Raw genomic sequence first — 16,418 nt, 5'->3', positions numbered from 1 at the left:
TTCTGGGCCTCCACACCTCTTACCAGTCTCAATGCGCTTTCTTCACCTCTCTAATTGTGGAACTTCCATTCCATTCAGCCAGCTTTCCCGCGGTTCTGGGTGGTAGTTGTTCTGCCTTTTAGTTGTAACTTTGATGTGGTTGTGAGAGGCAGCAAGTATAGGTGTTTACCTCTGCCGCCATCTTGGTTCTCTCTCCTATTCTGTAAGCTTTTATCCATTTAAATATTTTTAATCTTTATTTTACTTTTTAAACTTCTTTGTTAAAAAAAACCCTAAGATACAAATACATTAGCTTAAGCCTACACAGAGTCAGGATCATCAACATCATGGCCTCCCACCTTACTTCTTGTCCCACTGGTGGGTCCTCAGAGGCAGTAACACGTGTGGGTAACAATGCTGTCTGTCTTCTGGATGCCTCCTGAGGACCTGCCTGAGGTTCTTGAGTTGTCACTCTTTTCTAAATATGTCCATGGTGGTTGGCTAAGTTTGTTTCTTATTTTCGTTATAGATTTACTTGTAAGCAGATAATGTACCATGAACATTCCTCTCTATTAAAGGAAACCTTTCAGTGTTGGGGTCCATGTTTTCAACATACTTAAGGAGCTGTTGAGGTCTGCAAAGGTTTCTTGTCAAATTAAATGGTACTCAGTAAGTGCTTGCCAAACAGAAATTGGTCTAAAAAGTGGTCTTTTTTTTTTTTTTTAAATTTTAGATCACCAGGGGGTCCTTCAGGCCGGAGTGGACATCGTATGGTAGCCTGGAAGAGACAGTTAATACTTTTTGGTGGTTTCCATGAGAGTACAAGGTTAGTGCCAATAGCAGGAAGATCTTTCTTTCCTGCAGTAGTAAGGAGGGAACTTTTTATGGGAAAGACTATTCTGAATACACATGGAATATGCTGCCCCATCTCCTAACACCAGGGCATGCAGTTCAAGTAGCCAACCAGGGCTCCACACTCAGGAGGGCCTGAGCTTAGTTTAATGCTCTGCTGTCACTGTCTTGAAATGATTAATTATTGAACAGGCCCCACATTTTATTTTGTACTGAGCCCTATAGATGATGTGGTCATCTTATCTAACACAAGCTTCTCAAACTTGAGCCTGGTATAGAATCCCCTGATGGGCTTGTTAAAACTCTGGTTGCTGAGCCCCACCTCAGATTCCTGACTCAGTGGGCCTGGGGCCTGGTGCTGCTGGCCAGGGGACCCTGCTGGGGAATGTAGCGCTAGCTGGTGTTCTGCAGTGCTGTCTGCAGAGAGGCCTGCACTTCTCCTTCGGTGTCATGGTTACCTTAGTACAAGCCACAGTGGGTTCCCAGGCCAACCTAGCAGGGTCCCTGATTGATTGTTTTGTTTTTTTTTTAAATACATTTTATTGCTTTTTTACAGACAGGAAGGGAGAGGGATAGAGAGTTAGAAACATTGATGAGAGAGAAACATCGATCAGCTGCCTCCTCCACACCTCCCACTGGGGATGTGCCCACAACCAAGGTATATGCCCTTGACGGGAATCGAACGTGGGACCTTTCAGTCCGCAGGCCGACGCTCTATCCACTGAGCCAAACAGGTTAGGGCAGGGGTGGGCAAACTTTTTGACTCGAGGGCCACAATGAGTTCTTAAACTGGACTCAGAAGAAGGAGCTGCGGCCGGGTTTCCCGACGTTGCCATGTTAACACTGCTGCTGGCAAGAGAACCCTCTGCTCTTTTGGCTCCGCGGGCCGGATAGAACAGCCGAATGGGCCGGATCCGGCCTGCAGGCCGTAGTTTGCCCACGGCTGGGTTAGGGCATCCCTGATTGTTTTAAACCTGTCATCTGTACAGCTATCCTCTTGAATATCCCTAGTTTAGACAAAAAACAAGATATATAGTGAATAGGCTAGCAGTATTCCTTTTGCCACTATAATACAATAACATTTTGGGTAAAATGTCTGCACTGTTGTAACGCCTGGTGAAGGCCATGTTTGCAATGATTTTTCTTCGACCATGACCATGTCAAAGAAGGTGGATGGATGCCTTTTTCTGAGTGCCTCATTTTCCGCTCTGCTCTCTTTTCTTTTAAAAAATAGCATAGTTTGCCTGCCGGGCATGTTTCAGTGGTTGAGTGCTGACCTATGAACTAGGAGGTCACAATTTCTGATCAGAGCACATGCCCAGGTTGCGGGCTCAATCCCACAAAATAAGAAAATAGCATAGTTATCAATTTGTTAATTGTGGTGGCCCCACTCACATTTTTATCAAATTAAGGTGCATTTGCACAAATATTTTTTTAAGAATTACTGGCTTATAAAAATAAATCCTCGCACATATATGTGAAGAAGGAGGCATTTGGTGAATGAAGAATGAGTGTTGTCATTTTTCCCCATCCCCCCATTTTAGGCTGAGGATTGTACTGTAGATTTGGCTCCATTAAAGTTTCCATTTTCTTCATGAATAAAGAATATTTTTATTACTTGAGAAACGGATATAAATTCTTAAATTCTTTGGAGGGGATTTTAAAAGTATAACTCAGATTAAGCAAGGAGTCAGTTTGTATCTTGGAAGGTGTAACTTGGTTGTAATAAAGCTTTAGTTTTATGTCTTGTCATACAGTTTACCACGTTTTTTATAGATTCTCTTAAATTATCATCTTAAATTAAAGTTGAGGAAATCAAGATAATAAGTAGTAGAACTTGTCCTCAACCAAAGATTGTTGATTTTCAGTTGGTCCCATATTCTGTCCTCTTGCCCTCACCCTGGCTCACTGCCCCAGGTCTGCCCTCCTGCCAAGTAGGTGTTTGCCATTTTGGACAAGAGAACCTGAGCTATTTTTAAAAATATTTTTAAATTGATTTTAGAGAGGGGGGCGGGAGGGGGGGCGGGGAGAGACATCAATGTGAGAGAGAAACATCAATTGGTTTCCTCTCATACACACCCTGACCGAGATGAACCCATAAACCTGGGCATGTGCCCTGAACTGGCAACCTTTCAGTGCATAGTACGATGCTCAACCAACTAAGCCACGTCGGCCAAGGCATGAGCTATTTTTAAAAATTGATACCCAAGCAATTGTTGTTTATATTTATTCTTGGAACTTTAAAAAAACACACAAATAATTGTCAAACGTAGACATGGGGATTCATGATTTTGTCAGTGCATTAATTCAGCACCCCCTGTGAGTGGGACAGGGAGTAGATCCATACAGCCTCTCCTCGCCCTGGCCGGTGTGGCTTGGTGCTTAGAGCCTCGGCCTGCCCACTGAAGGGTCACAGGGTCCATTTCCAGTTCAGGGCACATACTGGGGTTGCAGCTTTAACCCCCGCCTCAGTCAGGGCACCTGTGGGAAGCACCCTGTCGATGTTTCTCTCTCTTCCTCTTTCTCTCTCTCTCTCTCTTCCCACCCCTACTCCCCTGCTTCCCTTCCACTCTCTGTAAAAAAAAAAAGAAAAAATCAGTGGAAAATATCCTTGGGTGAGGATTAATAACAACAACACAAATATAGCCCCTTCTGGCACTAAAGGTTATAAAGTGAATCAAATTTTATAGTGGTTGTAACTTGCAACCATTTCAGAATTAGAAAAATTTTCAAAGCTATTATCAACTGTTACCTTGTTTAAAATTATTGTTTATGAAGTATTTCAAATACAGAAACAAATGAAGAAACTAGAACAGATACCTGTGAAATCACCATCCATATTAAACAAATGAGTTTGACTTTTAAAATCCAAATGACAGTTTATAGTTATCGTATGTGCAGAACAGGATTTTTTTTTGCTGAGAATCTGCAGTGTGAAATCTGAGGAAATAGTGGAATGTGGTGAAGTCTTTTACAAACTGTAAGCCGCCCCATTCCTCAGTTTATATGTGCCCCTGCGGAAGGAGCGTTTGGTCGTGGTGCCAGTCAGAAGGGCCACCAGACGACTTGTTCTGTTTCACACGCCATGCTGTGCACAGTGTTGGAGGGTAGGTGTAGGTGAGCAGACAGGCCTTGCACCGTGGTCATTCTGCTCTGGAGTCCCGTCTCGGATTATTAGAATGCATGGAAAAGACAGAAATCCCTTCAGATTGGGGTGGCTGATCACTTCCTCTGTGTTTTCTTTTAAAAATCAGTTCTAGGCTCTCCATTTTGAATTGCTGGAGAGTGTCTGTTACTCTTTTGGTGTGATTTTGACCAGAGGCCTGTGGCCATCTGTAAAATTCTCATGTCAGGACACAGCATTCTCTCTGTGACTCGGACAGAGCTGCCGCTTTGCCCGCACTGGGGCTCCCCTCACAAGGCCTCTTCTGCGTTTTGAGTTCTTTGTCACTTAAGTCCCAGGAGCATTAGGCAGGGCAGGGCCGCAGGGCCTCCTGGAACACCTCAACCATGTCCTCGTTGCCTGTGCTTACAGAGTCAAAGGATTTGCCTCCAGCATCTTTCTGTTTCAGGCCTTTGTGGTCCCTTCTTCCACCCAGTTCAGGGTCTCTTCACAGCCCTTACCAAGCTGTAAATGCCTCTGTCCTGAGTATTCATTTAGGTTGGTATTTGATTGTTGAGCTTAAAATTACATTCAGAGCAATCTAATGTAATTATTTTGTAAGATGATAATTTATTTTTAAATCCTCACTCAAGAAAATGTGGTTTTTATTTTTTATTGAGAGAGAGAGAGAGAGAGAGAGAGAGAGAGAGAGAAACATCGATGTGAGAAAAAAACACACAAAAACATTGCCTCCTGTCTTTGCCCTGACCGGGAATCAAACCCACAAGCTAGGTATGTGCCCTCATTGGGAATCAAACCCTCAACCTTTTAGTATATGGGACAACCCTCCAACCAACTGAGCCACCCGACCAGGGCTGTAAGATTGTGATTTTATAAACTATGTGAGGAAATATGGTATAACTTTCAGGTTATAAAGGCTTTCAGATTCAGGGAAATCGCTGCTTCTATGGGCTAGCATTATTTTTATTTTCAAATGCAAACTCGCATATGCTTCTAGTTCTATCATGAACTTAAATTTTAATTAAACTGGTTACAGTACAAATGCTGGAAAACTTATCTTTAATTTAAATTAGGTTTGCTTTTTAATGTCCCTGCCTTTTTGTTTGTGTGATTCTATTATAACCAGAGATTACATCTATTACAATGACGTGTATGCCTTTGACCTGGACACATTCACGTGGAGCAAGCTGTCCCCATCGGGGACTGGGCCCACACCCAGATCTGGCTGCCAAATGTCTGTCACTCCCCAGGGCAGCATTGTCATCTATGGGGGCTACTCAAAGCAGGTAAGGTGTGGCATGTAGGAAAATGCAGTAACTTCTGTATTTTCATCAACAATGAGAACTTATTGCATATTAGTTTCATGTAAACGATTCCTTTATTGAATTAGAAATGGACAGAGATGGTGTTCATCTGCTCCAGTCATATTACGCTCTAATCTGTACGCCCCAAACACTGCAGGATGAATAATTGTGTGTGTAGGGATCTGATGCTACAGCGTGTTCCACTGTAGAATGTGCCACGACTTGTTTCTTCTTCCCGTTGCTAGTGGGCCTTTTCTTTTCTCGTCTGCAAGCAGTGCTGACATGCTCCTGAACCTTCTCCTGCACGTCTCTTGGTTCAGGTGCACTAGAGGGCCTCCTGCTGGCTCCTGGCATGTGTCCTTCACACGGGGTGCCCTCACACCGTCAAACCCACCGGCATTGCTCTCCCTCCGTTGTTATCAGCACTTCACCAACATGTGAGTGGGTGTGAGTCAGAGAGATGAATTGGTATCTCATTGTAGGCTTTTTCTTATTTTTATTTTGAAAACTTTTCGACATTCAGTGACCAGAAAGAATTAGTGAATACTTATATATCTCCCCACCTAGGTTCTGCCATTGATATTTCACTGTACTTGTTTTATCACATATTTGATCATAACTATACTGCTACCGATCCATTTTTTAATGTATTGCAAAGAAAAGCATAGATATCTGTATACTTCCCCTAAATACCAGAACATGTATCACCGAGTAGAATTCCATGTTTAATTTTTAATGTGAAAATATCTATAAAAGTGCACACAGTTTGAGTGTGTACTTGCTTGTTATGACGGATGGATGCCCCTTGTGAGTTACAGTTCTGCTGAGCCCTTCCTAGCCTCCCTTGCCCTTACCACCCCCAGAGGCAAGGGCTGTGCTGGGATTTCCCACCATGTATTCCGTTTGCCTGTTCTGGAACTTCAGATAGTCATGCAGCACGTGTTCTTTAGAAGCGAAGCCTCCTCTCACCCAGCATGTTTGGAGGTTTGGCCACATGGCACGTTTCAGTTAACTGCTTCTTCACACTGAGTATTCCTTCTGTAACACACCATCGTTGTCCACTTTTTATTGGTGGGCACCTGGTTTATTTCCACTTTCTGACTATTATGAATAAAGCGCTGTGAGCATTCTTGTGCAAGTCATTCTGTGGCTGCACGTTTGATATCTCTCGGGTAGATCTCTAGGGGTGAGCCTGATGGGTTACAGGGGAGTCTAACTTAATTTAATAAGAAACTGTTGTGCTTCATCCCAAAAGAGTTGCACCTAAATTTCCTGAGAGTGTGGCTGTTCCACATACTTGCCAGCACCTAATGGTGTCACACTTTTTACTAGTACATTCAGCCTTTCTGATGGATGTGTGCCATCTCATGTGGTTTTCATTCTCATTTACCCCACTTGAATGGGCCCTGTGACTCGGTACCTGAGTAGGCTGCCTGTGGGGTGGTTGGGACAACGGAGGCAGAGAGATGCCCTGTGTCCACTGTCTTTCATACCCCCACCCACCCCAGTGAGTAGTCAGCTTTTGTTCTGGAAAGAGGAAATGTTTGATAGTCAGGAGGGTCCTGAGACACAGGCTGGTGTGGCCAAAAGCTGTGCAAAGTGCCCAAGTCCAGTACTCAATCACAGCAAATGCTTCATAGAGTAAACCAGGACGATAAACAGTGGAATCTTGTGAAGCTGTTGTTGCTGTTAATCAAAATGGCGCCTAATTCTCGGTGCCTAATCCTCTCCAGCTCGCCACATGAACTAGCCGGGTGGGTACTCCAAGTCCACTTAATCCAGACCTGTCGCATTTGAATTGCAGTGAAAAGCTTATCTGGTGGGATTTATCTGAATTAGGAAAGATTTGAGTTGTGAACGCTGTGGAATATTAAAAGTGGTTAGTCTAAGTAGGCGGTGGGCTGCTCAAGTCCCGATTTGAACACCCTTCGGAGATGACTCCTTCCTGGCGTCACTCCCTGGCAAAGGGGATGGGTTGCTGGACAACCTGCACGGTGAGCTGATGACGTGCCTGGTGTGTAGTCCCGTGAAGATGCCTTGGAAGTGTCTTGGAGCAGCCTGCACACGTAGGGTTTTAAATCAGGAGGTGTCAAAAGGAACAGCACATTAGGGTTTCTGTGTTTCACAAATGGTTTAGTTGGGGACCTCAGCCATCACTGTGCCTGGTTTTGAAAAATTACTGCCATTGTAAATCCAGGGGAATCAGGACAAAATTCTGATAACTTTATAAATCCAACCTCCCACTGGCCAAGATGCTGAAGGTGGCAGGTTAGAGAATGGAAGGCAGCTTTGCCTTCTCCCCTGTTCCAGACACGCGGGCCAAGAGGAATCCACAGCATTTTAAAGTACAGTAGTACCCCTTATGTGTGAGGGATACGTTTTAAGACTCCTAGTGGATGCTTGAAACCATGGAGAATACCAAACCCTATATATCCTATATTTTTTCCTATACACACATACCTGTGATCGTTTAATTTCTAAATTAGACTAAGTAAGGGATTAACAACACTAATAAAGTAGAACATATAATCCTATATAATAAAAGCCTAATATGCAAATCGATCTAACGGCAGAATGACCAGTTGCTATGACGTGCACTGACCACCAGAGGGCAAATGCTTAACGCAGGAGCTGCCCCCAGCCCACAGGCCCCAGGCCAGCAAGGCAGGTGCCAGTAGGCGCCCCTCCCCTGCCCCCCCATAGAGAGAGGCAACCGGTGGCAGGGGGTGGGGCCGGCAAGCTGGCAACGCCAGGCTGGCCAAGGCAGGTGCCAGCGGGGGCCCCCTAATTGCCCCGCCGGTCATTACTAATCACCGGCCAGGCATAGGGACCCTACCTGTGTATGAATTTTGTGCACCAGGCCTCTAATAATATAATAAAAGCCTAATATGCTAAGTGTCCAACCGTTCATTCGACCATTGATGACATGCACTGCCCACCAGGGGGCAGATGCTCCGACCGGTAGGTTAGCTTGCTGCTGGGGTCCGGCTGATCAGGACTGGGCGAGACGGGCTGGACATGCCCTGCAGCCCTCCCACAATCCCTCCCCGGCCCCAGTCGTGCACCGGTGGGGTCTCTTGGCCTGGCCTGTGCCCTCTTTCAATCCGGGACCCCTCAGGGAATGTCGGAGTGCCAGTTTCGGCCGATCCCCGCAGGCCAGGCTGAGGGACCCCACTGGTGCACGAATCTGTGCACTGGGCCTCTAGTACTGTAATAAAAGTTATGTGTATGTTCCCTCCCTCTCACTCCAGCAATTTTTATATTTCTTAGTCCAAACGTATCCCTGAGTGTGTAAAAACCATTCAGTAACCTTGCAATAAATGGCTTAATGCAGTGGTTGGCAAACTGCGGCTCGGCAAACCGCGGCTCGCAAGCTACACGTGGCTCTTTGGCCCCTTGAATGTGGCTCTTCCACAAAATACTGGCTCTTTGGCTCTTCCACAAAATACCAACTTCTGCGCATGGGCCACGAAGTTTCAATCGCACTGTACATGCGCACCTGCAAATGGTATTTTGTGGAAGAGCCACACTGAAGGGGCCAAAGAGCCGCATGTGGCTCACGAGCCGCAGTTTGCCGACCATGGGCTTAATGTCACCAATTTTAGTGGATTTCTTGCTAAAGTCTTTTTAGAGGCTCAATGCTTTCTGGCACAACATGGCAACATATTTTCTGTTTATGTCTTCCACCCACAGATTTAGTGCCTTCCATCTTAACTAACTTACATGCTATTGTGGCCTTAACTTTTGCAATTTGAGGTACAACAGCAAAAGTAGCATGACTTTCTTTTTCCTTCTTCACTATTTCATGGTTAGAAGACTTCTTAATGTAGATCTTGAACCTCAGCATACAGGGTTTTTTAAATTAAATTGGGAACTTTCACCTTTTCACTTCATGGAAACACAGCTTCTCAATGCATATCTGAATCGCCAGCATCAATACTCTTGTGCTTTGGGACATTATTAAGTAAAGTAAGGGTTACTTGAGCACAAGCACTGTGATACCATGACAGTCTATTTGATAACTGATTTGATTAGTGACTAAGGAATGGGCAGGGAGTATATACTGAGGACAGGAGTGAGGACAGTGGGGAGATGGCGGACAAAGGAACAATTCACGTCCCGGGTGAGACAGTGTGGGGTTTAATCACGCTATTTCATAATGACTTGAATTTAAAACTTATGAATTGTTTATTTGGGGAGTTTTCCATTTAATATTTTGGGACTGTGGTTGACCATGGCAACTGGGACTGGGGAAAGTGAAACTGTGGGTCGAGGGGCTGCAGCTCATCCCCCGTGTCTGGGAGGGCGCCTTACACACATGCGGGTGGGGGCGGGCCTCTTGCTGTCAGCTGTGTTGCTGTTTCTCAGTTCTCAGGACAAGAGGTTTCTGTTCGCACAGCCCCTGGTTTGGGTGTGCTGTGCGGCTGTTTTATTCGACCCTGGAAAAGCAGGTAACTTGAAGCTCACTTTTCATTTTGTTTGAATCTTGACCAGGTTGCAGCTACTTTTGTGGAAGCTCCCCTGCCCTTCGGGGATAAAGGTGGGAATGCCCCAGGGAGTGGATAGGAGAAGTAAGGGCTCTTCAGAGTGGAGTTGCTGGGTTCCGACTTCAGGTCTCAGGAGTGCAAGGCCTTTGCTTACCTCAGAGCTGTCGCTACCTTTTCCAGGGACCAGACTGCACTGAACGCGGGAGTCTGGGTGGCCTGGGGGTCTGCTCTCATGACAATCAAAATGAGTCCATCTCTGAGTTTTGGACTGTTTGAGGACAGGAGTGTAGAGCTTGTGTGCAGGCTGCAAGGACAGGGCCTGGGGCTGGGGTTGGGGAGGATGGTAGGGTGCCCAGTGCTGGCGTCCAGGTCTCAGACAGACTGAATAATTTCAGAAACAGTGGAGGTTTTTTTCAACTTAATGTTGTAACACTGATACACATTCTCAGATGTCTTTAGGTCCCATTAATACTGTATTAGACAGAAATTTGTGGGTAGAGGAGTAAGTGCTGCTCTGTAGAGTGAACACCTGGGTTACTCCTTGTGTGGCATTAACATCAAGTTTCCTGAGCTGCTTCAAGGAGGAAGCGATCCTCCTTCTGAAGAGGCTGGGCCCTCAGAGTTCTGACTCCCTGGATGGGAGTGTGCCATCTCCAAAAATCCCTGCAGACTCTGTTTCCTCTCCTAGTAGAGTTTAATCCAGTGAAGAGTCTAACTGGGCAGATTAAAAACCAGTGCGGTTTGCATTGATAGAAAGAAGCTGTGGCACAGGTGAGCCATAATAAGAGAGTTACACAAGGCAGCTTTTTGTTTCCTTTGAGGACAAGGAGGTTGGGTTTTGGAGGAAGTCACAACACTTCAGGAAAAGAAACTGCTATAAAGGAGGAGTTAGAAACCTGCTGGGCTGTGCAGACCCCTTAACTAGTGAGTTCCAGTCGGAAGGGTGTGGCATCCTCGTCCTCCGGCCACACCCTGGCTTGTCACTGTGGAAGCTGTGGACTTGGTGAGCTAGTAGCCCTTCTTAGGAAGGGTTCTGGCTATTAAGCTTTGAGGAGATGGATTTAAATGTCATAGCATAAAAGGTGTCCCCCACCTCCTTAGACTGTTAATTCTGAGAAGAAATCATCGCTGTCAGCACAACAGTACATTTAGCGTCGGCAGGTGCAGTGACAACAAGGAGGCCGAGAGAGAATCGGCTGAAGCACAGCTGCTTTCTGAGTTTCTAGACAAATACAGATGTCACTGAATTCCCTCACTGTCCCCCCAGCGGGAGAGGCTGCTGGGTGTGGATTTAGTTCCTAAAAATGCTGGGTCTTTTGGTCTGAAAGGGCAAGCATGGAAGTGGTGGTAGTCATTTCCTCTGTGTGAATCTGCTAGAAAAAGAGGAGAATATCTAGTCTCAACAACTGTGTAACATGCAGAAATGGCACCACTTGAACGTGCAGATATTTCCAGAAGGAAAGCAAGAGGCTTGCACCAGTTCTGCTTTCCTGAGATTCCAGCTGTTCCCTGTGCGTGACCCATGTTGAACCTCCTTGGTTTGAGGATGTTCAGGCCACCTGTTCTATCCATGGACATTGGATTATTTGTTTTGTTTTCCAAAAGGAGAATAGCTCTCCCCTTCCCCCCTATAGTAAATATATACTCATTAGTTAAAAGGAAAATAGTTATGCATTCCTTTTCTTTTAACATTTCCTGGCCCTGGCAGCTGAGTGGCTGATAAGCGGCAGCACCCAGCAGCAGTGAGCGCCATTGCTCAGGTCTTGGTTTCTAACACCACCTCCATGAACAAGAGCCAGTGCGCCTTGGAGAAATGGCCCGCTCTAGAACTGGGGCACGAAATACTCAAGATGAGTCTGGAGCATCTTGTAGTACCAAGGGACTATTTGTAAGAAACCACATTGATGGAGTGTGTCAGAGGGACACAGGAGCCAACTGAAAGAGCTCCCAGTGGCCAGAGCTGGAACCATTTGAGCAGCAAAATGAAATGGTATTGGATTATGGCCCACAGTGTAATAGAGAGAACCATGAGTCCACACGATTATAAACAAGTGACTGAATAGATAAATTGGGGAAGAGACAAAACTCCTATGCAGAGTTCCATAGAGACTGGGAAACAGAAGGCGGAGCATGACTTCCCTCTCGGTTAGTGGGGGCTTCAGAGGGCATCCTTCTGAAGAAGACAGTGTGGAACGCTGGTGTGGGGTGGGGTGGGGTGGGTCTCTCGACAGTGGAGAAACCTGACAAATACACCTCAGCCAGGTGGTCAGGGTCCATGCCGGCAGTGATAAGTCATGGTGACAGCATGCATCTGTGAGATGATGTGATGAGAAGGGTGCTGTATTGGGATCCACCACCTAATACCCCACACCCCTGTCTGATTGTGAGAAAAACGCCAGATAAAGCCTAACAGAGGGACATTTTGTAAAACTGCCAAGGTCATCACAAACAAGGCAAGTCTAAAAAACCGTCATGTCCCAGAGGAGCCTACGGATTCATGACACTAAAACAAGTGTCCTAGAACAGAAAAGCACGTTAGGGAGACACTGAGGGAATCTGAACAAAAAATTACTTCAGTTAATAGTAGTTTGTCAATATTGGGTCATTAATTGTGAGAAATGTGCCACACTAATGTAAAATGTTAACTGTAAGGGAAATTGGGTGTGGAGTATGTGGGAATCCTCAATAATATCTCCTGATTTTTTCTGCAAATATAAAGGTATTCTGAAATTAAAATTTTATTAAAAATAGGGAATTTAAAGTACAAATAAAAATAAGTTAATTTACTGAAACCCTTCCACCCAGGATAATATTTGCCAAGTAGCTTTTGAGACACCTTTAGTGTTTAGATAACAGCTGCGGCACGAGGCCTGGCGGACGTTGCTATGTAGAATGAGGTGTCTGGTCTGGCTGGGTAATGGTAGCGATTTGAAGCTAGACTCCGGGTTCAGACAGCTGTTTTAGAAGCTCAGGAAAGTCTTACCTGGGTGGTGGCTGGCTTCTGCTGGAGCATCAATTTGATCCTCGCAGTGCAGCCTGACTCAGGTGGTTTGAAGGATGATGGGAACTGAAGATACGCAGGGACTGAAAATGGAAGGATAGCTGTATTGTGATAGCATTACAGTCCCACGGTGGTCTCCTTAGAGCTCCGTCCACTTAAGCAGGATTGCTGCAGAAGCCACAGGAAGCTCCAGTAAGGAAGCGTAGAGTGCTTCTAGCATGATTGTGATCATTAGAAGGCAGGGTTTTAAAATTTGAAATCTATTCTTAGATGTAGGTGGTGCCCTGTTAGTTCTCACATGACTCCCTTTTTCCTTTTCAGAGAGTCAAGAAAGATGTGGACAAAGGCACCCAGCATTCAGATATGTTCCTGCTGAAGTCGGAGGAAGGACGAGAAGGTTCGGGTGCTGTGAGAGGACGGGCCCGTGGGTGGTCTGCATGTCACTGCGAAAGGCAGGGCAGAGAAACGGAAGCCCAGCTGCCTTTCTGGTTGTAGGGTTGATGGTCAGTGGACAGGCCATCCTCATCCCTGAGCAGGCCAGGCCGGACCCTCCATAAATAACCTAAGTGTCCTCCTGCCTGCACAGCAGAGGCGGCTGAGGAGTGTTCACCCTCTGGGGAGTTCAGGATGGACTGGCTTGAATACACTATCAAACCATGAACTCCCCTTTGCAGAGAGCAGGAACCACAGCTTTCTAGTCATTTCTCTTGTCCTTGCTCAAGAGCAAGGGGCTGATGTTAGAATATAGACTTCTGGACCGCTTAAGGTGGGGTTGACATCTCCAACATTCACTTTTTAAAGTTCCTTTACAAAAAGCAAGGTTGTGGTTCATTTGTGTGATGCAGGTCTTGTGATGAGAGGACTGGACTAGACCAAAGGGATCCAGCGTGATCAGGGTCTGCTTTATGACCTCTAGTGAGTTACTTCGTCTCCCGGGAGCTCTGTTCTGTAAAATGAGGGGTTGCTGTGCAGAGTACCTGCATCTCTTTCCTGTGCTAAAATTCTTTAGCCAAGACTTCAGAAATGTTCCTACCCAGGCGCTTCAGGTGCCAGCCACACGCAGTGCACGACTGGCGAGGACGTCTGCGTTTCCCAGTGGGAGCTAGGGTTAGAGTCATGAAGTAATTTACCCAGTTTACACATCAGTGGACTTGAACTTGAAAGCTGAACTTTGTTCTAGGCTGTGAGACCCCAAGCCTGTGTTTCCCCTGCATCCTGGCCATCAGGCCCTTACTCCACAGTGAGAAGGACACGGTGTGTTACGAGCTGGCGCACACTGTGTGCATGCGTCATACTATGTGCTAAGTGCAGGGGCCCCTGACATGTATCCTTTTCTCTTTCCTCAAAGCGTTAATATGCTGGTGGTGATGAATCCATCTCATGGCCCCTAGTGGGTGCAGCCTGGAGGCACCCCTGGGCTGTGTGCTGATGGAGGACATGTAGGCAGGACACAGTGTTTCCCACTTGCTGCTGCTGTGAAGTTTCTTTTTAAAATATATATTTGTTTATTGATTTCAGAGAGGGAGATAGAAAAATCAATTATGTGAATCACGCCCCCTACTGGGGTTCAAGCCTGCAACCTGGGCATGTTCATAGGTCGATGCTCAACCATTGAGCAACACCGCTGGGCTGTTAAGCTTCTTTTTAATGTTTGTTGGAGTGAAAATCTTGGTTCTTCTTTCTAGACGTGATGGAAAACTTTCCCCCGCGTTTCACGCTACGTTACATTTTGATGCTGATCATAGAAATTAAACACAAGCCAGAGGGAAGAACGTAAAGTGGTGTGGCCCGTGGGCATGCAGCCCACAGAGGAGAAAGGGAGGGTGGAGTGAGGGTCCTCCCGGAGGCCTGGGTGCACTGGGTGTGCCAGCCTCCATGCCTGTCTCATCCCTGCCTCTGTCCACATCTGGAAAGAGCTTCTAGGGCGCAGTGTTTGGAGGGTTTGTGAAAAAGACACCCCAGTGCCAACTGAACCTTAAGGAAAAGAATTAAAACTTAGAGTGAGATGTTGAAAATTGTGTTTTGTTTTTCAGCAGAGGGAGGAAATGAGTGACTTGATGGACTTTTACCCACAGTTCTGCATTTTTTCATCTATCCTAGTCACTGGGGGAGCAGGGACACTTGTGCCATTGGCTGGTTCTTGCTACCCCTCCATCCCTACACCCTCCATCAGCTCCTGCTCTCCTGTGACAGGCAGATGGGTGTGGACTCGGATCAACCCTTCAGGCACCAAACCCACTCCCAGGTCTGGCTTTTCTGTGGCCATGGCCCCAAACAGTCAAACGCTGCTCTTCGGGGGTGTCTGTGATGAGGAAGAGGAGGAGAGCCTGGAGGGCGACTTCCTCAATGACCTGTACTTCTACGATGCCACCAAGAACCGCTGGTTTGCGGGACAGATGAAGGTAGAGTCGGGCTCCAAAGTGGTTCCATGGTGCATCGTGCACCAGACAGGCAGCTTAACGCGGCACCTGGCTCTTGCCTCCACAGGTGATACTGGGTAGAGGCTGTGTGGTCTTGTTAGCCAGTTCTGCCTTCCAGGCCAGGTGTTGAGACACCCAGGCCTCTAGGTCCCTCTGCCGCTCTGTGAGCTGTCACTGTAAGCAGGGAGCCCATCACCTCTGTCCCTGCTGTGGCACCAGTCCCAGTGGTGGGCTCCGTCCCAGTAGTGGGATCCCCAGCGGCTTTGGGCCTCGAGCTGACAGGCAGGTCAGCGGCCTCAGGAATAGGGCTCGAGGGAGGGAGGCAGCACTTTGTGGAGAGACTCGGCCCAGGTAAGTGGCCTCAGTGCCCCTGCTGAGAGGGGTGAGCGTGAGGGCCTGTTCTGGACTTGCCATCTTCCACGTTCTCTGAGGAGTGACACTGGGTGTGGGCTTCAAGGGGCAACCCCAGCAGGTGGATTAGGGTACAGCCCAGTGCCGTCTGCCCAGCACCCGGGTGGGCGGTGCTCCCCATGCCTCTGGAGCTCACAGCCCTGTCTGCCGCTGAAGTGGGCTGCTCTCCTTTTTGTCAACAGGGGCCCAAGGCAGAGAAGAGGAAGCGAAGGCGGGGCACAAAAGCAGAGCCTGAGGGAGCCAACGAGCAGGAGTGCGGGGAGGCCAGTGCCCAGGCGCCCCGAGAGGTGGTCAGAGAGGTGGTCACAGAGGACGGAACAGTGGTCACCATTAAGCAGATGCTCACGGCCCCAGGCCCATCAAAACAGCCACAGCTGGATGAGGACGATAGCCCAGAGGAAGCAGGCGGCCCCTTGGTGGAGCCCCGCCCCCGCTCCAATGCCATGCTGGCCGTGAAGCATGGCCGACTCTACCTCTTTGGGGGCATGTTTGAGGCCGGTGACCGCCAGGTCACCCTCAGCGACTTCTACTGCCTTGACCTGCATAAAATGGACCAGTGGACGGTCTTGGTGGAGGCGGATCCAGGTGAGCTGTGGTGGGGGAAGCACCTCCTTTGGTTGGGTGAGGGCACTTGGAAAGCATCTTGTCGAGTCTGCCCCCAAGTGCCGCCCAGACCTACCCTGTGCCGATGAGCCGGGTGCTCTCTGGCTGTTCATGTGAGAGCAGACCCTGGTCACAGGGAGCGAGGCTGGTTACATTACAGGGACCCCGGCTCCCCCTTGACACCATTCACGTGGGCCTCAGAACTGTCCAGGCTTCCCATAGATGCAAAGCAGATTT

General features: G+C 47.4%; 1 protein-coding gene across 4 annotated transcripts in view; it reads left to right on the top strand.

The window, feature by feature from the left end:
* KLHDC4 (kelch domain containing 4) overlaps nucleotides 1-16,418 on the top strand; it is a 51,917-nt gene that overhangs the window by 33,025 nt on the left and 2,474 nt on the right. For 2 of the 4 annotated variants that reach the window (XM_081107532.1, XM_081107534.1), the window contains 5 exons: nucleotides 713-805; nucleotides 5,082-5,241; nucleotides 13,069-13,144; nucleotides 14,941-15,149; nucleotides 15,761-16,163. In XM_081107532.1, the coding sequence (XP_080963658.1) occupies nucleotides 713-805; nucleotides 5,082-5,241; nucleotides 13,069-13,144; nucleotides 14,941-15,149; nucleotides 15,761-16,163 (941 nt within the window). Of the gene's footprint in view, nucleotides 1-712; nucleotides 806-5,081; nucleotides 5,242-13,068; nucleotides 13,145-14,847; nucleotides 15,150-15,760; nucleotides 16,164-16,418 lie in introns of all 4 variants that reach the window. The other 2 variants (XM_081107531.1, XM_081107533.1) reach the window with 2 other exon arrangements.

The sequence above is a fragment of the Myotis nattereri genome (assembly GCF_964212035.1).
Source record: "Myotis nattereri genome assembly, chromosome: 15".
In the NCBI taxonomy this organism is placed as follows: Eukaryota; Metazoa; Chordata; class Mammalia; order Chiroptera; family Vespertilionidae; genus Myotis; species Myotis nattereri.
This window is presented reverse-complemented; position numbering and strand designations above follow the sequence as displayed.